At 29.8% G+C, this 27,657-nt stretch overlaps 6 protein-coding genes across 13 annotated transcripts in view; 3 read left to right on the forward strand and 3 right to left on the reverse strand.

Moving 5' to 3' along the window:
* Positions 1 to 448: 448 nt before the first annotated feature.
* On the reverse strand, positions 449 to 9,468 carry Tapas (tudor domain-containing protein 7 tapas). 2 transcript variants are annotated; one of them, XM_076316182.1, is made up of 18 exons: positions 9,284 to 9,463; positions 9,005 to 9,129; positions 7,739 to 7,825; positions 7,365 to 7,573; positions 7,195 to 7,298; positions 6,893 to 7,004; positions 5,937 to 6,278; positions 4,918 to 5,085; positions 4,467 to 4,817; positions 4,209 to 4,376; positions 3,873 to 4,130; positions 3,544 to 3,786; positions 3,077 to 3,424; positions 2,790 to 3,007; positions 2,508 to 2,712; positions 2,270 to 2,388; positions 2,013 to 2,164; positions 449 to 1,921 (listed from the first exon to the last, which is right to left on the reverse strand). In XM_076316182.1, the coding sequence occupies exons 3-18, from the start codon at positions 7,818 to 7,820 to the stop codon at positions 1,698 to 1,700; spliced, it is 3,303 nt and encodes a 1,100-aa protein (XP_076172297.1). In that variant the 5' UTR covers positions 7,821 to 7,825; positions 9,005 to 9,129; positions 9,284 to 9,463; the 3' UTR covers positions 449 to 1,697. The 2 variants fall into 2 exon arrangements, with proteins under 2 accessions (XP_076172297.1, XP_076172287.1); XM_076316172.1 differs by lacking the exon at positions 9,005 to 9,129 and having other exon boundaries at positions 9,284 to 9,468.
* A 2,062-nt stretch (positions 9,469 to 11,530) lies between these two features.
* On the reverse strand, positions 11,531 to 14,992 carry LOC143151201 (uncharacterized). Its single transcript, XM_076320113.1, has 2 exons — positions 14,583 to 14,992; positions 11,531 to 11,623 (listed from the first exon to the last, which is right to left on the reverse strand). The coding sequence occupies exons 1-2, from the start codon at positions 14,925 to 14,927 to the stop codon at positions 11,531 to 11,533; spliced, it is 438 nt and encodes a 145-aa protein (XP_076176228.1). The 5' UTR covers positions 14,928 to 14,992.
* An 898-nt stretch (positions 14,993 to 15,890) lies between these two features.
* Positions 15,891 to 19,429, reverse strand: Pabp (poly(A) binding protein). Its single transcript, XM_076306036.1, has 4 exons — positions 18,912 to 19,429; positions 17,690 to 18,000; positions 16,656 to 17,598; positions 15,891 to 16,575 (listed from the first exon to the last, which is right to left on the reverse strand). The coding sequence occupies exons 1-4, from the start codon at positions 19,102 to 19,104 to the stop codon at positions 16,133 to 16,135; spliced, it is 1,890 nt and encodes a 629-aa protein (XP_076162151.1). The 5' UTR covers positions 19,105 to 19,429; the 3' UTR covers positions 15,891 to 16,132.
* Positions 19,430 to 19,971: 542 nt separating this feature from the next.
* LOC143144049 (cytochrome b-c1 complex subunit 7) lies at positions 19,972 to 20,901 on the forward strand. Its single transcript, XM_076306049.1, has 4 exons — positions 19,972 to 20,127; positions 20,217 to 20,267; positions 20,446 to 20,612; positions 20,717 to 20,901. The coding sequence occupies exons 1-4, from the start codon at positions 20,103 to 20,105 to the stop codon at positions 20,792 to 20,794; spliced, it is 321 nt and encodes a 106-aa protein (XP_076162164.1). The 5' UTR covers positions 19,972 to 20,102; the 3' UTR covers positions 20,795 to 20,901.
* Positions 20,902 to 21,457: 556 nt separating this feature from the next.
* Positions 21,458 to 24,998, forward strand: Napi-iii (Na[+]-dependent inorganic phosphate cotransporter type III). Of its 7 annotated transcripts, none has more exons than XM_076327320.1 (7): positions 21,462 to 21,917; positions 22,121 to 22,318; positions 22,436 to 23,181; positions 23,294 to 23,500; positions 23,572 to 23,782; positions 23,863 to 24,509; positions 24,682 to 24,998. In XM_076327320.1, the coding sequence occupies exons 3-7, from the start codon at positions 22,978 to 22,980 to the stop codon at positions 24,910 to 24,912; spliced, it is 1,500 nt and encodes a 499-aa protein (XP_076183435.1). In that variant the 5' UTR covers positions 21,462 to 21,917; positions 22,121 to 22,318; positions 22,436 to 22,977; the 3' UTR covers positions 24,913 to 24,998. The 7 variants fall into 7 exon arrangements, with proteins under 7 accessions (XP_076183492.1, XP_076183435.1, XP_076183444.1 ...); XM_076327329.1 differs by having other exon boundaries at positions 21,462 to 21,881; XM_076327340.1 differs by having other exon boundaries at positions 21,462 to 21,713; positions 21,792 to 22,318.
* A 260-nt stretch (positions 24,999 to 25,258) lies between these two features.
* LOC143147257 (EF-hand domain-containing protein 1) overlaps positions 25,259 to 27,657 on the forward strand; it is a 2,694-nt gene continuing 295 nt past the window's right edge. The window contains 5 exon segments of the mRNA XM_076312361.1: positions 25,259 to 25,331; positions 25,334 to 25,532; positions 25,632 to 25,954; positions 26,273 to 26,721; positions 27,005 to 27,657. The exon segment at positions 27,005 to 27,657 is cut by the window's right edge and continues 295 nt beyond it. Coding sequence (XP_076168476.1) covers positions 25,259 to 25,331; positions 25,334 to 25,532; positions 25,632 to 25,954; positions 26,273 to 26,721; positions 27,005 to 27,657 — 1,697 coding nt within the window.

Raw genomic sequence — 27,657 nt, forward strand, 5'->3', positions numbered from 1 at the left:
TAAGTATTTCTAAACACCAAGTACGTATCTAAAGTAAAATATCAATTACAAATTACATCTAGAAACAATTTCATCATTAAATCAAGACTAAGTTATATAATTTGTTAAATTCTACAAAGATATATAAAAATTATCAACCAATCATTTTTTTTATAAAATGAATCTATTCATATTTACTTTTTAAATGTGTTATAAAATCTTGTATCTGCATATACAATCATATTTATTTATTTAAAAATTAAATATATCAAAGAATGATTTATATTATTATTTATCTTAATAATGCTACTCATCTTTTTAAGAATTAAATTTATATTTTTCTTTGAAATATATTTATTGACAGTTTACATAATATATTAATATAGATTTCAAGGAATATGTTTATTTGAAATAACAATTCGTATAACATATTCGTGTAAACATTAGTATTTATTGGCACCTTTTATCAAGTTATCATTATCAAAAATAATATTTTACCGCAAAGTAACATTAAGTTATATAACATATTCATAATATTGTCTTACTAATTTAACAAAATAAAAATATATTTCATAAAGCATTATAAATCATTAATCATGTAATGTTATATTTTACTGAAAAATTGCGTACGTATTTAGTCTACTGTGAATATTGAAAAAATAAATGGCTTCCTAAAATAATTATAAACTTATGGTATGGATATTTTATACCAATCAATGATGACTTTTACACTTCTCTATATAAACCATAAACTCCTATAACATACTATCATTGATAATCTTCTCAAATTATATATAATTAAATTACTTTAGCAAATTAGGAATAACATTCACTTAAATAGAGGATGTTGCAGTAAGAAGAAAAATAATATTATTTAGTAATAAAACCGTTTATCACATACAGAACAAAAAAGCCTATTATTATTGGAAAGTAGAATAAATACCACTTTTTAACATTGTAACTTAGGAGAATTGTGGATAGAAAACAATTAATGATCAATAAATGTGTATCAATCTAAATCAAAGATGGAATGCTGTTAATTTTCGCCAAATTGTCTCTAGCCTCCCATGTCACAGGTAGATTTTATGCAAGCATAGTGTTTTCTAATAGGTCATCTAATAATAGTCATTAAATAATTAAACTCTTATGAAAAATAAAGTATGTTCACAAAAATATATAAAAAGCATATGAGCAGTTACTCTATACAGAGTAAAGAAATTACTTTAAGAAATATATATATTTCTTAGATATACTTATATATTCCTTAGAGTGGAAATTAATAAATTATTATTTGAAACAGTGTTAAAAAAAACAATGACTTTACATGGGTATTATTTACTGAAAACATTATAAATCTAGATATTAAAGAAATATAATACGCATACACGCGCGCAAACGCATGCACACATATTTGCGTGTGTATATGTATACATTTATACAGCTTTTCCCTATTCTTATGTTTGTATTTGCAGACACACTTACTGAAGTATGAATTGTTTGCAAATACTACTAAGTAGAAAGATTATTTCTATATACTAAAACCTACCCTCGAACATAAACCGTTTAAACTGTACACAGTCCTTTTAGCACACATATAGGAAAGGATTATTGATATACCAACATTCAGAAGCTAATACTCATTAGTTTCTTTTAACTTTTGTGTCATTCAAGTTTTTCTTTTCATCACGCGTGTTAAAATATGTATATTATGTGAGTGTTTAACCAACAAATGTAGCTCGACCTTCCTCTACTAAAAGTCGATCAATATAAATGTCTTCAGTTGTATTAACGTCTATTAACTTTAAGCCCAATATTGTATCAGCAGGAGACAATCCATCAGGTTGCGATTCAACAACTATCGATACAAAATTTTTCTCCACAACCAATTCTTGAAACCTTAAACTATCTTCAACAGACCAATCAACGTTGATCGGTTGAATGCCTGTTTAAATTATTAATAAAACGTACAAGGTAAAGTATATTTTGCGAATTGAAATCAAATTAAAACTAAGAAAGAGTGAATAATTACATACCAGCTAGCCTTGCTTTAATAGCTTGATAGGGTAGTTCTAAGAACTGACTTTTCAAAGGTTGTAATTTATCTAGTGGCAATACTGAAACGTCTCCAAAATCGCAAAAGTAGACGCTAACCATGTTTTCTTTGATTATACTTGAAATGCATACCCTTAAAAAAGATTAAAAATAAGTAAGAATTATCGATAATTTTTAGTATACTGATACACAAGAACAAAATGCGAAATATAAGTTTATAAATTGCTTTTATTTATACCTATACCAATGACCATCAATATGTTTTGCTGCGTAAAGTTTTCCTTCTCTTACAGTATCTGAAGTTGGGGCAGAGCCTTTGAACGATTGACAAGCTTCTTGCAACTGAATCATCATTATCTAAAAAATACATTGTTGCTGATTAAGTTACGCATGATACTCCTTTATAGAAAAATTTAAATAAAAATATACGAGACTAGTTCTTTGCATCCTACAGTTTAAACATACAAAATAGTTACCTCTAAGGAAAGCTTATCACGAAAAGGTTGAACAGTAAAATTTCCAGGATGAGCTGCCATTGTTACATGCACATCGAAGTATTCACCAATGCCCGAGATTTTTGGTGGTTTTAAAGATTTTACAATTTCGTCAACTTCATTTCCTGCGAACTTGGAATTCGAGCGCTTCCTCGGTTTTATATTATTATTACCATCACCCTGTGATCTGAAAAGAAAATTATAAACAAAATTTATTATTAATCACTTAATTATTTTTATTGTACATTTTTGTACATTACATACCTTGTAAGTTCATCTTCAAGGGCCAAAGTGTTATTGATAGAAACAAGCATATTACTTGGTTGAATTCGCTTAAATAATTCAATAACTGGAATATCATTTTCAGTTGATACAACTTTTACAAGAAGGGGTTCACCCTTTGGAGCAATTTCTGCAAGTTTTGTAACCATCTTTTCATCAAACATTGATTCATCAATGTTATGAAGATGTACTTTTAATGCCTGTTGTACAAAAGTCACATGCTCAATATTTGTTTATTGTTAAATTTTATGAAAAAGTTACCCATTTACCTGAGCTGGAAATTTTGCTAAAACTTCAGATAATCTTTCCAGAGAAAGCAGACTGGTACTTGACGTAGTAACAGTCTTACCAAAATCAATTAAAAATGCTTTTAATTGATTGTAAGCATTGCTCACAATTTTCCCTCTGTACCAATTATTATTCACTGACACAAAGTATGTTTTGTTAAAGTCAATTTTAGTTACAGTACAATTTTCTATCTCTTCTGAATTTAATCCAGTACATATTAATCGATTCAACAAAGACACCAAGATCTTCATACTGTTAGATTGTACTTGCACAAAAACATCACCATTTTGTTCTATATGGGAAATAAATACTTTGTATACTTGTCTTCCCTATGAATAACACACAAAAAATTACTTTTTATCGTATATTTACAAATATCTTACTTTTTTAATTACACATTACTTAATACAATCATGTTTTCATACATAAAGCATTAGTAAAAACTTACACTATCTAACTTAGGAGCTGCCACTGTATGCAAAATTTCTTTAGACAATTCCGAATTTACATTAATATCGTTTGGTCCGTGTGAATCATAAAAAATGACAGTCAAAAATGGTCCGTTCTGATCTTTGTCGCGGTTGACTATTTCAATGTATAATGCACGATCAAGCAAAAACTTTTCAATTTGATTCACAATAGTGTCACACTTACTAAAGTCTTCCAACCCAGAAAGACATAGTCTTAATGCCTAATATATAATTTAATAAAATATTTAGAATTTTTTTTTTATAATGTAACGAAAGTTGAATCTTGATAAACATAATATCATAATACCTGAGCAGGAAGCAGACAGAACTTTTTGTCTAATATCTGTAATTTACTGTGATGAAAAGTATCTTCATCACCATGATCAATGAACAAAACTGTAGCCATTCCAGTTATGGACTTGTAATCTACACAGCAAACTCTGTGCCATGAATCATCTTCGAAGATAACGTAATAATTACCAATTTCGATTGGTATTGGTTTAACAGAACGTTGAATTGCATTATAATATTGAGCCATTTCATTTATCATAATATCAAATTGATCCTACATATAAATCAAATAATAAGTTTAAGGAAATTACACACAAAAGAATGAATCATAGATGGAAAGTACTTGACTTACGCTGTACGAATCTTCTACAAGTCTGGCCCACACCTCAATAGTACTTATGACACATGTAACAGATACAAGCAAAAAATCTCGTTCTGGTAATTGCAATTGTCCAGGTGCTGGCGGTCCAATTGGATTTAATTGTACTTTATCTGTTTTTGACAAAGTAATACTTTTTATCTAAAAGTAAATTTATTAAATAATCTCACCTTATCTGCAAATTTATATACGCATAATATAGTGTACAATTTTCTAAATATATTATTTTACCTTTTCTGGAGACGAAATATATCGACGTAAAATTACCGAATTATCAACACCTTTTTCTAAGATTATTGCTGGATATCCTTCAACAATTTCTTCCCAATTTCCTGGTAAAATTTCCTTATATTGTTGCTTATAGTATATGGGCACTTGATGCATGAAAATACCATTAGGATGAGCATCTACTATAAACAAAATTCGACCTTTTATTATATTTCTATTTTTAGTTTCATTAAGTCTAAAAGATGATCCATATTTTTCAGTAAGATCAAGTAAAGCAAAATTTGCTGCAAGTTTTTGTGCTTCATCTTCAGAATGTGCTTCTTCTGGATAACTGGAATATCCATGTGGACCAATCTGAAAATATATTTTTACAGCTGTTATTAAATAATATTAATTTATACTAAAATATTACATAAAAAATTCCAATATCAGATAGCATAATGTTATCACAAACCTTAACTTGTGCAAACACAGCTGGCTCTTTTGTATTTTTAATTGTTGTAGGACAAATTTGATATACAGGTTCTGGAAGATTTAATATATTAGTTTTTCTTCTTAATTCGTCTCGTGGGTCAATAGGCTGTGGTTTTGGCACAATCTTGCTGGCACTATTTAATGATGTCTAAAAGAAAATCATTTGTCTTATTTATTTGTGACTCAAACGTTAAAATTAAAAGTTTTGTATATTAGAAAGCACTAAAATACGTTTACTATGATATTTCCTATATCGAACAACATCGAATAATTCAACTTGTTAATATACAGGGTGAAACATTTAAAACAGGTCACCTGGGTAAGTTATTTATTGGTAAAGATAGAAAAGAATATTTGAGACAGAAGCTGTTAAATTCCAGAGGGAATAATGTATCGTGACGTTTCTTTAGTTTCAGATGGGAGGGCTATAGATATTTCAAGGTTATTAATTCTTTTAAACTGAAACAGTATATTTTTTTTATTTACCATCGAATAGAAATTTGTAAGAAGAATAGAATAACTCAGAATTACCCAAAGGAGTAGTTATGATAAAAACATTTTCTTTCAAGAGATAGACTTAATAGTTTAGGAATTTGTATATTCACAAATCAAGTTCTAATTGAAATGTTCGAAATGGTAACCTTTAACAATGATATATTACATGTTCTGAAACAATTTTCTAAGAAGAATTTTTGCAGTTCCCATCATTGTCTTATTATAAATTAATAGTATAAGAATACTGTGATAAATGTAGTAGAAAATAAATTAAAAAATAATTTAATTTTTAAAAAATGAATAACTTTGAAATGTCATTGATGCTTCCACTTGGAACCAAAAGAACATCACCACACTATATTTCCCATGAAAACAAATAACTTCTGCCTCAAACATTCCTTTCTATCTTTAACAATAAATGAGTTATCTAGGTGACCCGTCTTAAATGCCTCACTCTGTATAAACATTAACTTCCTTTAATTGTATATGGTTATAAATATTTACTGATGAATTCCTTGGAAGTTGTTGAAACTGTGATTGGTTATCATCTCCTAAAACTTGTCCAGGTGAAAGGGGTGACAGCACTTTAGATTGATGCGAAGATGCTGAAATACTGGTTTGTAAATTAAGCAATGGGGGTATACTAGAATTAACTTTGAGTCTTTCACTTATATTTGAAGGTTTTCCTTTAGGAAGAATTTCCACATTGATGTTAACAGTCTTTGGTTTTTGATTTATCACAGGTGTTGCCACCTTTCCATTGTTCTTTATATAAGAATCATCTGTGGGCTTATTGAAACTTTGGTTTGTTGACAAAACAGAATTTCTTTGTCTATCATTCAGTCTCTGAAAATGCATATAAATAAATTTCTTACTAAAAAAAGTAAAATAATAGGTGTACAACTTTGCTTGCATTGTTTTTTTTCCCTAAAATTTGAGGCTTTATTGTAAAAAACTGGTTATACATTTATGATTCAAAGTATCGCTGGCCTCTACTTTCTCTGATCTTTCGGGCAGTGTACGAATTTCGCATAGAATAAACTGGTCATCTTTTGATCCACCACTATGCTGTGGATCAATGCTCCTCAATGTCAAAATCACAGTTATTGAAGCATTGAAAGCTCACTCACGACACGTTCTTTCACTAATAGTGGCCCCACTATAAGTATTTGAGAGCATTCGATGAGCCTCAGCTGCAGATTTCTTCATATTGAAGCAGAAAATTAAAACCTCCCGAAAATGAAGAGAATTTGGCTCATAAACTGAAATTCTCAATCGAGAATAACTTTATGATGCAGACATAAATCAACTAATGTTTCTATGGGTTTATGTTGACAGATGCCCAAGTTTATTATGACATCTATGATCTATTTATTTCGACCACCACTTACCGCCAGAGCCATCTATCAGAAAACGGCGAAAGCAAAGTTGTACACCTAATGTATAAGTATATCACTTACTTTACTTGGTGAATTTGGTGGTATATCATAATCAGTTCGTATATATCTTGGTTTCTCATTGTTTTGATAAATAGTAATTTTTGTCGACATTGCAGGGACTGATGAATTTTGTCTAAATAAGACATTTAAAAAATATTTAAAACAAATACTTAAAAAATGTTTTTTAACTTATACTTTTATGTAAATTATTACTTTAATGAAAATAAAATACAAATTAACTCTATAAAATAACAACATTTTTAGTACTAGAAACGATTTTGCTCTTTCAGTCATAATATATTTATTATATTTATTATATTTACCTTCCAATTATTTGTGAATTATCGTTACCACTTCTTGCAACACGAGGAGAATTCTTTCTTACCATCATAGGTGGACGATATGGAGTTGGTCTTCGAGCATTAACCTGCATTGCACTCATGTAATTTTACATATAAACAGAATATAGTAACAAAAATAAACGATTATTTACCAATTTTTTATGTTTCTTAGATCCTGCCTTTTGACGTGCAATTAACTTCGTAATATGTGCAGATTCTTCTGTGGGTAAAGCTTCTACGTAACATTCTCCTCCTTTTTCAGTAGTTTTAATACCAGGAATAGTACGTAAAAAAGCAACCAAAGTTTGATATCCATATTTTCGAAATGGTATATTTTCATCAATAAGCAATTTATAATCTCCTACAAAATTGTTAATGTAAATATAAACAATTGTACCATAAAAATAAGTTAATTTTTTATATTAATTGTAGTTTTTTCAATATACATAAAAAAAGGCTAATAACGTTTGAAAGAAATTTTATTTCTATAAATATTATTTTGATACCTATTTGACTTAGTACTTACTGCTTAAATGGTCTATTTTGACACCACCTTTTGAAGATATCAAACATGCTCGTAAATTTTTGATCACTTCGTCTCTATCCATTACCACTTTTTTGTACGTTGGAAGATAGCAATTTACAAATTGCAAATGTAAGAATTAAAACCAGAAAATTTAAATAAAAAATTAATTCAAATAATTACAGTTGATACTGTTACTTTATAAAAATAACTATAATTAGAAGTAACAGATTGATACACTGTAATAATACACAATATTTAGTTCCATTGGATATATCAAATCATGACAAATTAGTCCAATTCACATTTATGAAAAAATATTCATTTACTAAATAAAAGTATAATTAACAAATAATTATACATAAAATATATTTTCATTTTTGATCGGTATAAACACATTCATTTTACGGAACATTTTTCAAAAATATTTATGATTCTTGAATATTATATCATAACATCAAAGGACATATTTAATCATAGAAAATAAAGTTTGGTATAATTACATTCTTTACAAAGAGTTGTATTAGGATTTCTTGAAATATATTGATATTCTGAATATTATATTAATATTTTAGCAATACCTGACATAAGCAAAAAATTAAAATACTGTAATAAATTAATATTTCCGATTTGTATTCACGAACGATTGTAATTAGGACAACGCCGGCAAATGGCGATCAGATCGGTACTGTAGAAATTGATGAAATCAATGACTGTCAAATATTTCAACAGAAAGATACATTTTTTATGACTGTTTAAATAATAAAAAACCAAAATTCTTATTTTAATCAAATTTATAGAAAGAACATTTCAATACTTCAATATTTACTTTACAAAATTTGTCAGTTATTTAACACTTACTGTTATTAGGTACCACCCACATGACAATTTGTTAATGAAGCAATTATTATTTTTAATATAATTCAGTGACAATGAATTTCAATATTTAATTTAGGTGCAGTTAATGCGACGCAAAATATGTACATAAATAAACAAGATTTTTTTTATGAAACGTAAAACGTATTTCAACATACAACTTTTAATTAATAATATCCTTGTTGTTTAAAATAACAGACGTCTGTAAATATATTATGTCTACTGCACTGATATTTTATCGGTTGCAAGATTAAATATAACAATTCAAACTATAATTGCTTAATAACGACATCGTTGAATTGTATATTTTCACCAAAAAGAAAAAAATAGCGAGTTTAACAAATTATATAAATATTATAAATGCTTATTTCGTTAAAATGGGTACACTATTACCTTGACGTCATATAAATTGATAAAACCAATTATAGTTCCCGATGACATGTAACGAGTACACAAACTCGAATTGAAAAGGCACTGGCAACAGCTGTATACCAAACTACGTGCAAGTAATATACATTCTGCAGAAGATAATATCACGTATAGATGAACAGATAAATTCTAATTTATAATAAATATCTATTAATTAGAGCCACAGAGTAATTTTAAGAACGATGAAATTCCTTGCAAAAAAATTTAGGCCACCGTTATATATGTATATAAGTTGAAACATACCTTCTTCGTTGATCGTCGTACGCATAAAGGGAGTCACGAACCTTCTTTTAAAACTTTACCAAACTTTACCACTTCTTGCGAAGACCGATCACTATTTTGCAACAACTCAACTGTTTCTAACATTCCCTCCTGTTTATCGTTCTCGAAGACCTGTTTCTAAACTCCATTACACCTCTGCAAAGTAACTGCCCAGCCTATCATCTCCTAAAGTAACATGGAATACCTCGTTCATCCAATCAGATTTTTCCATCCTATTTTACACTTTCATCGTAACAGACCAATCACGAGTTAAAACTAAAAACGCGGCATATTTAACGAGCCATTTAAGTAACAAGATTATTTTCAATCGTTCGAATCTTATTTAAATTATATAATCATAAAATTGGAGTATATCGTTTGAATAATTTTAATTAATAATATGCTACGCTAAACATTAAAAGATTTTTTGAGCCTATAATACTATTTAAAATAACTATTATTATATTGTGTATATCCAATAATTTTTATATAATTATACATCAACGTAAATATATATAATTTTATATATTAATAATTCAAGTACATCCTTAATGTTTATAAATTTCGCAATTTAATTTGTGGTCTACTTAATAACTTCAATGTCACAAATAATATCGAATGCTTAGATGTAATTATGAATTGAAATTTAATACTCGTGATTAAATTCCGTGTATTATAAGATATTCTATTATATCAGATTTTTCGTAACGGAATAATATACATACCTTATTCATCCTAATACAAATGTAGCTATTGTCAAAATGTAATTTTACTTATTTAAGAAATAAAAATACTTATTGTGTAGTTGCAAAAATCGTACTTTAAACATTTTTTTAAATACGTATAAAGAACAGTAATCGTAAAAGTAATAAATCGGTGTCTGGTTCGAACGTTTACAAAAGTGTCCCTATTTTCTCAATCACATGCACGCCAGATGTAAACTTATATAATGTTTTAAAGCGAAGAAAAGAACGTGCCACTCGGGAAAGGTCTGCAGATTGTGACAAGAACAAGCAAGTTTGTAGCAAAACAGATACCGTCGGCTTTTTGTAGTGTTGACCTGAAATGGGAGAAAGGATACTTTCCCCGTTGTCTGTTCAGTACGGTAAGTCATAAAAGTCAATCAACGTGTGGCTCTTGAGGAGTTTTGGATGCATGTAGTATTTGTTTTTGCAGAAACAACAAGGACGAGATATCGAATATCGAATCAATGAACACATTTCCTAGCCGCCTATGCATCTAAAATACGAGTGCTTTAAAAATCCATTACACGTCATTTTCCAAGGAACCATTAAAAATATCAGTATTTGTTTATTTCTTTATCTATGATATTAATTTCTTTATAAACATTGGATAAAAGAACGTAACTCTATAGCTTACAATATATATGTGATTATCAGAAATGTTTCGATTGAAAGATATTTAAATTAATAAGAATCGTTCTATGGAGTTCGAAGACAGAAAGTCATATTAATTGGAAGAATATAAATTATTTTAATTATATAAGATAATTCATCTTTGTGTACTGAAGAGGATTAAAATATAACTGATCAAAACGTTTATTAAATACATTAATTTATATTAAATTGTATATAACTAGTATTATGATTAATATTTATTAATTATTTGAAAAATGAAAATTTCACAATACATGCCCGTGAATACACAAGATTTTCCATCTGTTTAAATACGTTCGCGCTCGTTTATTCCTGTTCCCATATTCGCACTTTCACCTACAACCTATTAATGTCATCTATACTTATACAAAATTTAATAGATTATATTTAAGTTATCAATTAACGTTACAGATTTTTATCAACTTCAGTGGAAAAATATTAATTTCGCATTGTGCGAAAAGTATGAGACTTCGCGAATAATAGTTGAGCATTCGATAATCTAATAAAAGATAATAATAATTATATTGTATGTGTGTCAATGATGTTTTGTTATATGAAAGATCCTTCTAGAGAATAAAATATACAAACTATCAAAAAACATTTAGTTGTGCTTGTAATTATTAAATAAGCAGTAAGGAATTTCAATGTTACCGTGATCTTATTTGTTTACGTTAATAAATTTTTTTTCTCTACATATACAATTAATTTTACCGAATAAAAGTGTATAAATTTTCAAATGTTAAATTTTCAAAGAATAACTCAAATAATCGTAAACGAACATATGGAGCCCTTCGACGATTGTAGTGTTTAAAGAACCAATAAAACTTCAAGTTCATAAAGAACGCTTACTATATAATACAAAGGATGAAATTTTATTATCGGTTCGGGTTCCTTTGGTCATGTGGCTGCCAAATGTTCCATCGTCCTAAAATTAAATAATTTCTTTTTACGTTGATAGTTTCGAAAAATTAATTATTGTAGTTGAACGATTTTGAAAATACATTATATTCAATGTTAAAATTCTAAAAACTTAAATGGGATAGGCGGCCACTTAAGAATTAGTAGAAAATAACACTATTTTGATAATTAAATAATAATATTCGATATCAAACATTTGATTTTCAATTTAACGCTGCTTCCACCGCCGTGTTGCTTAAAAAAATATCGGTCAATTTTTTGCACATCGCTTACAAAGTAAACATAAAAAATAAAATAATTTCAAAAACATTGAGAAAAAAATAAAATGTATGGCGATGCACGTTACGCGGTATTGGTTTTGCCCTAGTGCGCGAATTATATATCCATATTATACTACGCATCAATAATTGAAAAATTGAACAAAAGACAATAGTAATTCCGAATAATAAAAATTAAAATGACGATATTTACAACATGACTGAATTTTAAGTGTTATAATTTATTAAGGATTTATTTGTTACTTTGTACAACAAATGTATAAATTTTTTAAGATCTAAGAAACAATACTGGTCTTATTGTTGATAAATTGTTTTGTCATGTATGGTAAAAAATCATAGCAGTGTAAATTTATTTTCAAAATGACTATCAAAATGTTTCTTTTGCAGGACAAAATTTAAAGAATCTAAGCTTCAAATATTAATTAGATTTATAATAATTAATATTTTCTCAGCTTAGAAATGAATATAAACACGACACTATCAACACTCCATAAGCATTAAATGTGAAATGATGTGTCAATTCATTTTAGTAAACCTTTTAAAATTTTAGCATTTAATATTTTGAAATTTTTTAAGCTAAAAATCTAAAATTTTACATAAATTAAGTTCTCAAAATGATGTTAAATTTTGTACAATTTAATAAAACTTTGAGTGCAGTTCATTTGCACTTAAGAGAAATATACAAAACTGTTTTATTCTTTTTAACAGAATTTATGATTCCAAAAGTGTAACAATGAAAAACATTAATATATATAGGCAAAAATTGATTTATACACCATCAATTGCAAATTTGTTGTTCAAAAATTAAATCATTTCAATTATTCAAAAGGTGAAATTCATAATAATGATAAACATGCTTTTGTATATTTTCTTGACCATTAATATTGGTCCTGTATTCACTTATTGAACACCTTGAGAGTCTTGAGATTTTTAAAAAACTTGCATCACAAGTCATATAATCGAAGTTACATGTACATATATTAATATACAAAACAGTAGTCATTATATACAATTATTTGTTTAATTAATAATTAATTGTATTTCGTTAATACCTAAGTAATCAAATATGATATAATCCAATGCATACACATGTCTTTATTGCAGAATAATTTATAATAAAACTTAACATACTACAATATAATAATATAATTAAATACTAAGAGAAAATTGTATGAAACAAGCATTTTAACAGACTTTAAGTAATATAAATACATAAATAAATAAATGAGCCTTCATTACCATTTATCAAGATATTGAATAAAATACAGAATACACATTGTTAAAGGTGGATGAATTCACTAGAATATTCTAAAATATTATACCGATTTTCTTTGGAAACTTTATAATATTTATAGGACATATATTATTTCATTTATCTTCCTACATTTAACAAATAATACAATTAAATAGTTTATTTATGAAATTTATAATTAACGCAATTTAGTTCCCAATTTTTACTTTAGTATTACGAATCACTAATTATGCCCAGTGGTTAATTATTTTATTAGTCATACTATGCTTTTTAATTTAATACTTTGTATTTCGTTAACAATTAAGAAGTAACAAAAAGAGATTTATATGGCTGTCTGAACTTTGTATAATGATTTATGATTAAATGAATAATTGAGAGACATATTAAAATATAAAAATTGTTTAAATCTATATATGAAATTTGTTAACATTCACACCTACTGCATTAATCCATAAATATAATTATTTATTTATTTGGTTTTCTATTAACAAAAATTAATAATTATATAATAATAATTTTCTAATCTTCCACTAAAGCAATATTTTAAATATATACACTTATGATTTATAAATTTACAAATAAATTGATTCACCCTATCATTTTCACATGAACATTGCTTTTCTTCTTTTACAAAATTATTTTAAATTTATACACTATAAAATTGTTGTACTCAGTTGCGGGTAATCAAAATTTGATTGATTAATTCAATATGAATTAAGATCTTAACATAAGATTTAGATTAAACTTTCATTCTTTTATGGCATTAATTATGTAAAGCATATTTAATAAATAGAACTTATTTAACTATCTAAAGCTCATTGTATCAGTCCTGTAATGTTAAGGGTTTTGAGTATTTTATCCCATAAAATCAGCCTTTATTTTGATTTTCCAGTTAATGTAAATAAACACAATGTGATGTACTTATATTTACTATCATTATTTAATAAGTTAATGTTTTAAAGCTTTTCTCATGTAGAATGACTGAAATTAAAACTATAATCAATGATACAAATTGAGAGGATATCATTGAAAACTTGCTTGTTTAAAATCTGTAATTAGTATAACAAACTTTTAATCCAATACTACTTTTATTATTAAATTTAATAATCTCATACTAGTTTCCTTTTCTTATTAAGAAATATAGTGTTCAGTTTCAAATAAAACTTGCGATATCAAAGTTAATGATACAAATTTAAGAAAACTGTTATAAATATCTGATAGAGATGTTATCAAAGATATTACTTGCGATTATTTGTTCCTTTTCTCTTTTTTGAGGCAAATATAATCAACCTTTCATCTATATCATCAAATAAGAAACTAGGAGTATTAGTCATTTTTAAAAACTGTGTATCGAATGTTATATTTTGAGTATTTTTTTTTAATTCATTAGTTTCTCCTTGTTTATCACGTCTCACTCTATATAATGAACTCTTTACCGAAGAATAAAGCGGTACATCAGCAATAAACTGTTGTCCTTTATTAAACAATTTTTCCACTTCTTCTTTATATATTTGTGCAATTGGTAATATTTCCTCCCTCGCTCTTTTTCTTGCAATGGACATATGTTTCTTTATTTCACATTTAGTTATGTCCGGTTTGCACGTATGTTCGATAAATTTTAAAATTTCTCCATTTTTTGTAGTCATGCGACCTTTACATTTTGATGTCTTTTCATTTAAGCAAAGCCATGTAACAACATCATTGTTACTTCTATATTGACGAAATTGGTAACCTTTATAGAGCCCAAGAGGTTTTCCCTTTGATGTTTCTACTATTTCCATTTTTTTAATAATTAACAAGAGTATACATATATATTAACTTTTTTAGTATGTATACATATGCGTCGTGTGTAGTTACAAACTGTTTCTGTAACTGTAGATGGATTATAGCCAACAATCGTTAAGAATTCATTATTATGTCATGTCATATATTTTCACCATATTTTATTTACATATTAATAATTGGCACGAATTTGTATACAGAATGATTGATTTCATATTTATTAAATAACTCGAATAAACTATTTAATTGTACATTATAAGGATACTCGCGGTTCAATACACCTACTCAGTGGTTGTGGTTTTCTATCAATATCTTTCATATCGAAAGATTTAAAATTTGCGAATATTTATTTTCATAAAAGCAGCCTTGCGATTTACCATCGTTTAATTAACATGTAAAAGTTATTTATAAACTTAATTTTAGAAAAATTTGTTATTGAAACATTAATGTAAAATTATGCTTAGTATCACATATATGATTAATGATATATTAAATAATTACGTCATCATTTTTTTAAATTTATAGTTTTTCTTTTAGTAGTTTATTTGAACAATACAGTTTAAATAATACATGAAGAGGATGGTGTCTTCGTAATACTTAATTTTTTTTTAATCTTCACGATTACTCATTTAAGAGGTATTGATAAATTCAAAACGTTTAAATGATACAAAAGTTGACTACTTCAAGGTGTTCAAAAAAAATGATAGCGAACAATAAATCGTACTAACAGTCGGTAAAATAGTTACGATCGATGTTTCTAAATTTATTTAGAAAAAAAATAAAATTTATTATGAATCTGTATTTTATTTACTCCAATCATTAAACACCAGATTGCAAATTAAACACTTCGAGCAATTTATTTTGCATACTTTATTACATACATTTACATGCATGTTATATGAAAGTACTAAGGATATCAAATTCAGATTTCAGAAAATAAGGATGGGTTAAGAATAAACTCGTTTGATACTTTTAAAGGAAAATTTATTATCATAAAACTTGATGAAAAACCCTTTCATGATCAGTTATTAGTTTTGAATAACAATTGTTCCTGTCATTCTTGCACTTAGTAATCGCTTAAGCCATCGTAAAGCTTTAGAAGAAATTTCTTTAAATCAAGGACAATTGCAGAATGAGGAAGAAAAAAATTAACATTCTTACGAACAATTAAGGAAAAATAAAATAATAGCCTAATATAAGATGTTTACTCTTTTTTAGGAGCCACAGCCTGTTTGGCCTGATGAGCCTGCAATACAGCTACGGCCTCCTCAACCTTGGCTTTCAGCGATTCGTTATGCTCCAACATGTGCAGGAGCTCTGAGTTGTCGATTTCCAACAACATTCCAGTAATCTTTCCAGTAAGTTGCGGATACATACATTGAATCAGCGGGAAGAGACGCTCTCCCAACATTTGTTTCTGCTCTTGCGGTGGAGCAGCTGCCAGCATCGAGGCAGTTAATGGTTCCTGGCCTTGAATATGAACAGCTTGCTGAACAGGAGTAGGAGCAGGGATTGCCATTGCTTGTGGTGGATTACGCATGTTAGAAGTGTATTTATAATTTGACGGACGGCTTTGAGCTGAAACTCCCACTGCTGGACCAGCCATGGAACGACTTTGCATATTTGCACCGCCCACCGCTTGTTGACCTACAAACAGAAATATAATTAACAGGAATATTCTCACGATAATCTTTAAATAGTTATAAAATAATTAAGTTTTTCATTACCAGTAATAGGTCTTGCAGACAAGGTATTTCGCATAGTACCAGTTTGAGCAGTAGGAGCACGTGGAGCTGCTCTAAATGGACCTTGCATTGTAGCAAAACCAGAACTTCCAGTTTGTGCATTGGGTCGTACTTGATTTGGTTGCGCCGGCCAGCGTGGTGTTGCACGAATCTGTGTCATCTGTGGTCCGTAAAATCTTTGCGGCTGTGGCATAGTGGGAACAAAATAATTTCCAGCACCACCAGGCTGGAAAATTTGACCCATTTGTTGCATTCGCATATTTGCCAGACGTTGCATATATTGAGAAGCAAGATGTGCTTTACGATCTTCTTTACGCTGAGCCAGAGCAACATATAATGGTTTAGTAACTATTATACGACCGTTCATCTCTGTAACAGCTTTGGTAGCTTCTTCGGGAGCTGAGAAACAGACAAATCCGAAGCCTTTGCTACGTCCTTCTTCCATCATAACTTTAGCAGAGGTAATTGTTCCGAATGGTGCAAATTCGTTACGCAATCGCTCGTCGTCTATGCTATCGTCCAAGTTTTTTACATAAAGATTTACACCTTGATAACGATTTAAGCGTTCTATTTTTAATTGCTCGAACTTTCTCTTAAGTTCTTGTTGACGCTCTGCCTTTTTCTGCGCCCGTCCAACATACATACACTTTCCTTCAGCAACCTCTTTTCCATTCAATTTAAGTACTGCTTGTTCAGCAGCGTCAGGATCTTCAAAAGCTACAAAACCAAAACCTCGTGACTTTCCGTCATCTTTAATCATTACTTTATGACTGGTGATGGTCCCATATTTTTCAAACATTTCTTTAAGTTTGTCATCTGTCATATCTTCCCCAAAGTTTTTTACGTAAACATTGGTAAAAAGCTTGGCTTTTTCTCCCAATTCCTTTTCACGTTCTTTGCGGGGTATGAATTTACCAACATATACCTAAATATTAAAAATATTGTTATAAAGTGTACTAATGCATTTTTTTATAGTGACACAAAAATAAAAAAGTTAATAGTAAGCAAAATATTACCTTTTTTCCATTTAGCAACATGCCATTGACTTTATCAATAGATTTATTTGCTGCCTCTTCAGTTTCAAAATGAACAAAACCATAACCTTTAGAAACACCAGATTCATCTTGAGCCACTTTGCAACTAAGGATGTTACCAAAAGCAGAGAACGTGTCGTACATTGCTTTATTGTCTATGTTTTTATCTAAATTTTTTATGAATACATTTCCAACACCAGATTTTCGAAGAGAAGGATCACGTTGAGACCACATAATACGAATAGGCCGCCCCTTTATCATATCAAAGTTCATGGTATCCAATGCACGTTCGGCTAAAATGAACCACAAATACAAATTACATATTATCTATAATTATCATAATTAAATACATTTTAATAATATAACATTATAATATATTACCTGTAATTAAATTTTATGTTGCATTCTAAATTATAATATAAGTTCCACTATGCAAACAAAATTTTATTTTCATAATATATTAGAGGAACAATTTTCATAATTAATTTATATTATTTTTAAGTAGCTTCTAATTTAAATATACAATTCATAATCGATAATTTCAAATTCATAATATAAACTTTGATTAATTGTCAATTTCTTTTTAATATAAAAATAGAATTACAATATGTTTTGATTTCTCTTGCCTTGATTATTATTGCATTTAACATTGTACACGATACGCAATGAGTACGATTCATATTAAAAACCTATAAACTAACTGTACAACCGTTTCTACACGACATGATACGATACGATTTATCTCTAACCGTGTAAGTGCCAGACGGTACCATCGCACTTCTCCTGTTCAGTGTCTAAAAGTGCCAGCTAGTCGGCCCATAAAGTCGAGAATTGATTGCACGCTTGTATTTTGTCTATGCGTATCTTATAGAAAATAAGAGTGGCGCAATTATACCATTTGGCACTTTTCGATCGGATATCTGCAAAGGCACGTGGCACTCAACAGTTAACATCGTCATTGCATACAATCGCTGGCAATTGTCTAGAAAAGGAAAGAGGAAATGATGGAAATATACAAGGTATGACTCAACCAACCGTCACAACGATATTCTACTTTGTTCAAAGTAGAATTCAATATGGTGACATCGTACGATGCGAAACACGTGTCACGCGCAGACAAATGATATGGCTGAGGATAAGCTTTACGAAAGGTCTGGAGAATCTAGGTCAGAGAAATATTGAAACAAATAAGCAATACACTCACCATCAGCTGGTTGTTGAAAGTTGACATAAGCATAACCGAGCGAGCGTCGGGTAATCATATCACGACAGACGCGTATCGAGAGTACAGGCCCAGCCGATGAAAACTTCTCGAATAGCATCGCCTCGGTGATATCAATATGCAGGTCTCCCACATAAAGTGAGGCCATAGGATAGTTCGGAGCTCCCGGATTCATTTTTGTAGTATTCTCTTGATGCGCAACTTCTAAAGTTTAAAATTCTCTGGTTTTTGGTTTCTCCCGTTCCTTCAATATGGCTTGCGCTCTTCCGACCACGTTGCTCTTCGTAACGCGATGATTACTATTTTTTTCCACACTTTACTTATGTTTCACGGTTTTCAGCTACGGTTTTACGATTTTTTTGTTTGTATTTTTTGAAATTTTTATATTTTTTTTGTTTTTTTTTATAGAAGAGTTATTTCACGAATGGAGGTGGGTTGTGTGACCTATTTTGTGGAAAAAGGAGACACAACCACACGTGAACACAACTCTACTCTTAATGAGGAAGAGGCATTGAAAGTAGTTCCCTCCGTACTTATATACTAACCACCGAACGCATTCATCGCCGGAAAAATAGTTCCTCTTGTAATTGCAACGCCATCTGTAAATGGATCTAGGGTATTCTTAAAATAGTTCTATGATGAAATATGATTTTTGACATTTAAATAACTAATAGAAGCTTATTGTCACACCCACTGTAGTTTTGAAACCAATGTAATACATTTTCTATATTGAATTTTAATAAATTTGAATTTGTTGTAAATGTTGCTTTCAATTTTTAAGAACGTATCGGAAGTTGCAACATGATAAGCGTTTTGTGCTGTAGTTCAAATATACACCACTATCAATTTGCGAATATATCATGTAATAATAAATATAATTTTGCAAATAATATAGATTAAGTTACAGATTATGTTTATGTAATTATGATGTTAACATTCTTTTATACTTGCGAATTAATATAATTTGTTAAGTTACATTGATTTGTTTTACTGTATGAAAGTATCAACCATAGAACTTGTGACTAGGGACTCGTCGTGTTTACATATTGTCTATAGTAGCTACATAGTAGATCTTATTCTGCAAGGTAGGAAACGTTAGTATCATCAAGTTAACGTAGAACGTTTGCAATCAAGTTCTAAGTAAATCAGTCCGAGGAGAAGTACAATACGAAAATGAATTTTTTTAATCGCCTTCTTCGTACGTAAATGTTTAATTAATAGAAGTTTACGATTAAAGTATACGTAAATAGATTTTATTCTTATGTAATTATATTGTCTATTTTACAGCAAAATCCTTGCAACATTGGGTATATTCAATGTCTAGATTTAATCAGTATGGTAATAAAATTGATATATTATTATAATAAGTATATGATTAAAAATTAATAGAAGTTGACTTTAATTCTCATAGCTATCAGTATTTTTTCCCAATATGTTTTATATTTTTACAATTTCTAACATAATGTAGCTTTAAAAATGAATTATGAAATAAATTTTTGGTTTTATATGAATTTAGGTTTGTATAGAGATGATTGCCTTTACGAAACACCTGAAGTAGTGGAAGCACTAAGGCGATTACCTAAACATTTATTAGATGAACGTAATTTCCGTATTGTCAGAGCTCTTCAATTGAGTGGCCAAAAGAGAATTTTACCAGAAGAACAGTGGACGAAACTTGAAGAGGTAATTTAATACAATTGACTAGTAAATCTTTGATATATTTTTTATATAATTTCATTAACTTTTATTAGAAATATTTCAAACATGTAATTTCTATTATTAAATAGGATGTATTATACCTTAGACCATATTTGGTAGAAGTATTAAGAGAAAAAGAAGAAAAAGAAAGCTGGGAAGCAGAATAATGTACAATAACTACGTAGTGGATCTACATTGTGTATAATTTATAGTCTAAAACCATTGGCTTGTATGTATAATTTATAAAGATTAAATAAACTATATTTATCACTCATTCAATCTTTGATGTTTCTAAATGTATTATATATAATTCATTTACTTTATTTAATATTGTATACAAATATTGTAAACAAATATTTGATTTTAGGGTCAGAAATACCTGTACGTTTAAATTACACAAATTAGTTTAAATATCATAAAATAATTTCATATATTTGCCAATTACTTTCTAGTAACATATATTTTCTTTTTAATTTTAAATTACTTAAAGTATACTACATATTAAATTTAATTATTTATATAAATTAATAATTAATAACAAATAGATATAGTTATTAATTATACAAATATATATAAATTAATTATTGAAGACTCTATTTAAGTTTCTTAAATCAAGTTGTTGAAGAATACTTTTGAAAGTCTAATAAATGAGTGTGTGGTTGGAAGCTTGAAGCTGATGAAGATTTCTCTGGATGACCTTTTTGTTTAACGATATATGTAGGAGCAAGCATGTGATTATTGGTAATTATGTTCGCATCAATTCGTAGCTCATTTAACACCCTTTATGCAATGACTTATTCATCATTCCCCCACGAAGATCCGGCGTACAGTTAATGCGTAATACATTGTGAATAAACGCGATGATATTAAAGAGAAATCTACGTGGATATTACAACGTGAGGGTACTCGATCGATTGTTTATCGATTTGCAAATAAAACACGTCAGATTTATGCCGCAGTAAACCATTTTTGTATTATACGTATAAGATAGTTTCGCGGGCAAATGGCGGATCAATATCTCACCCCCACGCGGATCTAAGCGGCATCCCCGGTTACCAAAGATTTACGCAAACTAATTTGAGTTTTGTGAGTGAAAAAATATATTCTCACCGTTTCCATTTTTTTCTCTTAGTGATCATTTGATTATTTTGTTGTGTCATCAAGTCATTCAATGCCTACCTTCCATACGACTCTTAAAAGAAGAGTCTTAAAGTGTGAACTACACGGAAGATCGTACAAAGAATGATGCAAAAGGTGGTAATGGAAGATTGCAATTTGAAAAATTGTTATGTACGAATTTTATGTAATATACTTGAAAGCTTTGCTCATTCTAGTTATTTATCATTATTCTTTTATATAGTTCGCAATAGTAGTTCATAGTAAATTGTCATTGTGTTTCGTACAACTTACTCCTTCGCAACGGGTTTCATTTTTATTTGGTATTGTACATGGAAAAATAAAAAGAACAATTTTTTAAAAGTTAATTTTATCAGGAATGTGAATTTTAATCAAGATACGAAGTGTCGCTACGTGAAAAGTGAAAGGGTAACACCACTCCTCCGGAATCGGGCGTAAAAAAATTGGCAAAACGGTTCAGTCGGTTCAGTCTAATAATTAAATTGCCGTCGTGGGTGTTCAAGTACCTCGTTTCTTGAACTCGATTCTAAAACAACTATGATGTGTGTGCGAAGGTAATTTTTAAATGAAGTAGCTGCATTGCTTTCAAGAAATTTTATGTTTTAACATTTCAATTGGATTGAAAAGACGCGTGTGTAGTATATAAAAATACACGTTTTGATTATTTACAGATGCCGGAAAAACAGCGATCAGCGTGTTTCCAAACATGGAAAACGCTGATAATGAGTCATTATAAAATTCAACATCATACTTTACACTTTACACAAAATAAAATATCTGAAGAAGTGTGTACACAATAAATTTTTTGATGTTAATAAACGTTTTAGTAACTGTATGTCATTATTAGAGAAAAACAATGCAAAATATATCAGGTGCTGCGCCAAAATACTACCTCTGTTACATGTACAAAGTTACAAAATTGATTGTATTAGAAGTAAAATAAAGATATAAATTACATATGTATACAAACATACACACATATATGAATTAAGTCTAAACGGAGAAATATATTCTGATGTATTAGTATTTACACATAAATGTATAACAGATTAAACCAGAAGCTCTTCCTCGATACATGTCCTCTAATTCAACAATGTATTACTTTCGAATAATATGCCATGAGGATATTTGATAACATTGGTCTTTTGACAAATGCATAAAAGCGAAAGATATACCAACAGCTCAAAAGAAATAGAGTATTAATTAAATAAAGATGAGCATACCATATGACGAAAACTTGGTATGGATAGTAGTGGTTGGGTTCTTAGTAGCCTTTGTTTTGGCATTTGGAATCGGAGCTAATGATGTTGCTAATAGTTTTGGAACAAGCGTTGGTGCTGGAGTACTTACAATATTTCAAGCATGTATTTTAGCAACAATATTTGAAATTGCTGGAGCTGTACTCATTGGCTATAAGGTATTGTAAAAATGAATTTATTTTGTAAATTTCAGTTTACAAATTTATTTTATAACTTTCATTTTATATGTTATTTTATAGCTCAAAGTAGATTAATTAATAATTCTTTTAGGTCTCAGATACAATGAGGAAAGGTATATTAGACGTTGCATTGTATGAAGGCCATGAAAAAGAATTAATGATAGGAGCATTGTCTAGTTTAGCTGGATCTGGTATCTGGTTATTACTAGCAACAGCATTACGGTTACCTATTTCTGGAACACATTCCATTGTTGGTGCTACAGTTGGTTTTTCACTTGTTTGTAAAGGTACTGCAGGGGTTAGTAAAATCATTATTTTAATAACTTAAAAATATATAAATATTGTTTCCTAATACAATGGTACCTCTAGGTGAAATGGATAGCTCTTGCAAATATAGCAGCATCTTGGTTTGCAAGTCCTGTACTTAGTGGAATTGTATCAGGTGCTATATTTTGGCTTCTAAGAAAATCTGTACTGCAATCTAGTAAGCCTCTAGAACAAGGTCTTCATATTCTCCCATTAGCATATGGTCTCACTGTTGCTATCAATGTTATGTCAGTTGCACATGATGGACCTAAACGTAAATAAATTTCATAATTTTATCTTAACACATATTTGCATTAAGTTAATTCTAATACTGTTTCTTATGTCTGTTTTCAGTTTTAATGCTGGACAAAGTGCCATGGTGGGGTAGTTTACTTGCTGCAGTAGGTTTTGGTTTGTTTTCGGCTATCTTTGTTTATTTATTTGTTGTACCATGGCAAAGAAAGAGGATATTAATTTCACTGAATAGCAACGAAAAAGCAACAACAAAGTTTGATACTTGTGACAAAAAAGAAACTACAGCATTATCTGTTATCTCAGAAGCCCCACATAGTGGTAGTAGTAGTAGTAGTAACGGTAATACAAAAGAAGCAGCGCCAAAATTACGTGGTAATAGTAGTGCGAGTCCTCTATTAATAGTAGCAGGATCAGATACTGAAGGTGTTCAAATTGAAATTGAAAGAAAAAACGAGGAGCCACCAGAAATGTCTCAATTGTTTGCTTTTTTGCAAGTATTGACTGCAGCATTTGGTAGTTTTGCCCATGGTGGTAATGATGTCAGCAATGCAATTGGACCACTTATTGCACTTTGGGCTGTGTATGCAGAGGGATCAGCTAAACAAGAGGCAGAAACTCCAATGCTTATATTACTTTATGGTGGTCTAGGAATATCAACTGGTCTTTGGGTATGGGGACGTAGAGTTATACAGACTTTAGGACAAGATTTAGCACGAATTACACCAACAACTGGATTTACTATAGAGGTATATTAAATAAAAGAAACAATAAATATTATTAAGTAAATCTACTATATAAAAACCATTAAATAAATATACGTTTAACAAATATTATAGAATAAACAATAAAAAGAAATAATATTTTTTCTGGTATTTTTTAGGTAAATGTATTGCATTACAGATTAAATATTGATTATAGGTAGGAGCAGCAGTGACAGTTTTGTTGGCAAGTAAGGCTGGTTTACCTGTGTCAACAACACATTGTAAAGTGGGATCAGTCGTTTGTGTGGGGTGGGCTTCACGTGGTGGTGAAGGAGTTTCGTGGAAATTATTTCGTAACATTGCATTCGCATGGTTGATTACTGTACCAGTGGCTGGCTGCTTGTCTGCAGGATGTATGGCTATTTTCAAAGAAATAATTAGTTTGTGATTTCACTGTCAAGGCAACTAATAAATTCTAGTGAAAACCATCCAATGCTACCATTGTCAATAATTTATGCAAAAATAAATGATCAAATATTATTTAAGCTAGTTATCCTTTACCTTTAAATAATATAATTATTAAATTCTTAATTATTCGTCATTTTTTAAATTGAAAATAGTAAACAAGTTCATATTATTGTGTATTGTCAAATTATGAAATATTGTTACATCAATAAGTACTAGTGTTGTTATGGAAACGGGTTCAAACAGATTTGGCAGTTAGACGACTTAAATATCGTTTCATGGAAATGTCAAAGAAAAATATATTTTACTTGATAATTTTATAATTTAATATGGAAGAACTACCACTTATACCGGGCTATACATTTCGTGATCAAAGTGTAAGTTAAAGACAGAAAGAAATTGATCATTTTAATATCATAATTGCTATATTTAAACGAGTACAACTAAAGATGAACTTTTTTTAAAGATTAATGATTATAGATTAGTGCAAAAATTTCATTTTTTGAATGGTTATCGCATGGTACGCGATAGTGATTTTGGTATTGGTGGAAAACCAATAGATGCAACATCTACTGCATACGCAAAAGATACACCTATCGTACAGTACGTAATTGAAATTATTGTAATACTTATTTTTCTAAAATTTAATTACATTGAGTAGTAAATTATATTTTTAACGATATCCACTTATATATTACTCAGATACGATCCATCGTTAACGTATGGTCGTGCAAAAGGATACGCATATCGTCAAGTTATTCCACATTACGCGTTATTTACGCAGAAATGCCTTTGCTTTAAAGGGTTTTTTCGTCAAGGGGTGTTTAATTCACCGGACGAACACTTTCGTATACGTTACGTAAATATAATATACTTTTTGGAGGATGATACTATTAGCGTAATAGAGCCCCCAGTTGATAATGCTGGCTTTCTGCAAGGAAAGCTTGTTAGTCGTGGAAAAATTGCAAAAAATGTAAAGGGTGATACACTTTACTGGAAGGATTTGAACGTTGGGATTGACGTATGTACGTTTAATGAATATCTTTGTTGCGATTCTGCATGTTTTCTTATAAGTCGTCGGTTAGTTAGTTACTACAAAATTCAAAAACTTATTCACGGTAGAATATACGTATCGTGTATTAAATAAAAATAATACGTTGATTCGAACAAAGGTACGTTCAGTTTTTGTTTTCTTTTTTACGAAATTTTATTTAAAAAAAGAATTCATTAAATTTATTTTATTATTTTTTTGTACACAAATAATCATTTCATTTAATTCTGATTTAATAATTTCATTTAATTCGATTTTGTAATATGTTATCATTACGTATCGTTGATTGCAGGTATTTATGGAGTAGTTTATCATACTATCGATTGCGATCTATTTACCAGAGAGTTTTTAAACAGTCAAGGCATCGATGTCGGAGATAAGGAAGAACCTCCTGCGGATCCTTACACATTACTTCGTGCGTCTAACCAGAAGACACCGACGCGTGTTACCCAAATTCCAAACGATGCTAGACGTCGATTCTTAGAATACGATAAAATGGTGTTATCGTTCACCGCCACTTGGAACGAGGATGTTTATCGGATAACGTATTTCTTAATGGACGATACGATAACCGTGCGCGAAATTCAGAAACCTAATTGCGGAAAGGATCCAGTGGCGGTACTATTGAAAAGAATGAAAGTTCCGAAAGATTGGAAAAATTTACCATCGTCATATCCGGCTGTATATTTAGAATACGGCGATCCAGAGATCGTCGAGTACTATACGCCGAAAGATTTTGTGGTGAGAGCACGAGATATTCTTCGAAGGAATCGTAACGAATAAGAAAGAAAGATCAGTCCCGAGTTAAGGGGTACACGGGTGTTACGAATAAACAGAACGTGGACAATGCCGAGTAACTTTTGTTTAATCGCGGACTTTACGAAAATAATACCGACCGAAACTAGCTCCGACTCGATACGACTCGCAGTTACTTTCCGGGACTGATTTTTTTTCTTTTTATTCTTTCCATAGAGTTAGCGTTGCTCGTCGATCTTTCATTGTAATCTCTTTTCTCTCGTTGTAGATAGGTGGCACAATTTTTATATTCAGTCGGTGTTTCCTTATCCACGATTGCAATTCTTTCACACGAGAATATTACTCGGGTATGTTAGGAATAACACAACCGGAGAAAATTCCACTTCCGATGGAGAAATCGAAACCGGTGCCGAGATATGTACCTCCGCCGCACATCGGTTTCGGGTCACCCGAAGATACTTACGCCAGTTGTTTGTCACTTATGCCTAAACTACCTAAAAAGAATGTCGTACGGCAACTTGTTAATTTTCCGAAAAAGTTGCGGTATTCTATGCAAATGGACGCAGTTCATCCCGAGGACAAGGATCGTGATTTTATATTGGAGTATAATCTATGCGACGGGACGATATCGGTACACGAACTCGAGAAGCGGAATTCGGGACGCGTCGAGGGCGCCTTCTTGAAACCTATGTTGGTTCCGAAACCGAAAACCGGAAGAGACAATCCGGAGTATTACACTCCTCAGGACTTTTTCATCGGCGCGAAGATTAATATCTTTAATCATTACTTTATTGTACACGGTGCCGATCTTTACGTGTACCGTTACATAGAAGCGAACGCCGAAAAATTCTCGCGAGATGTACGGGACAATGTTCGCGATTACTTCGTTAAAGAGAATTTACTTAGCGAGGATATAATGGT

The sequence above is a fragment of the Ptiloglossa arizonensis genome, chromosome 1 (genome assembly GCF_051014685.1).
Source record: "Ptiloglossa arizonensis isolate GNS036 chromosome 1, iyPtiAriz1_principal, whole genome shotgun sequence".
Taxonomy (NCBI): Eukaryota; Metazoa; Arthropoda; class Insecta; order Hymenoptera; family Colletidae; genus Ptiloglossa; species Ptiloglossa arizonensis.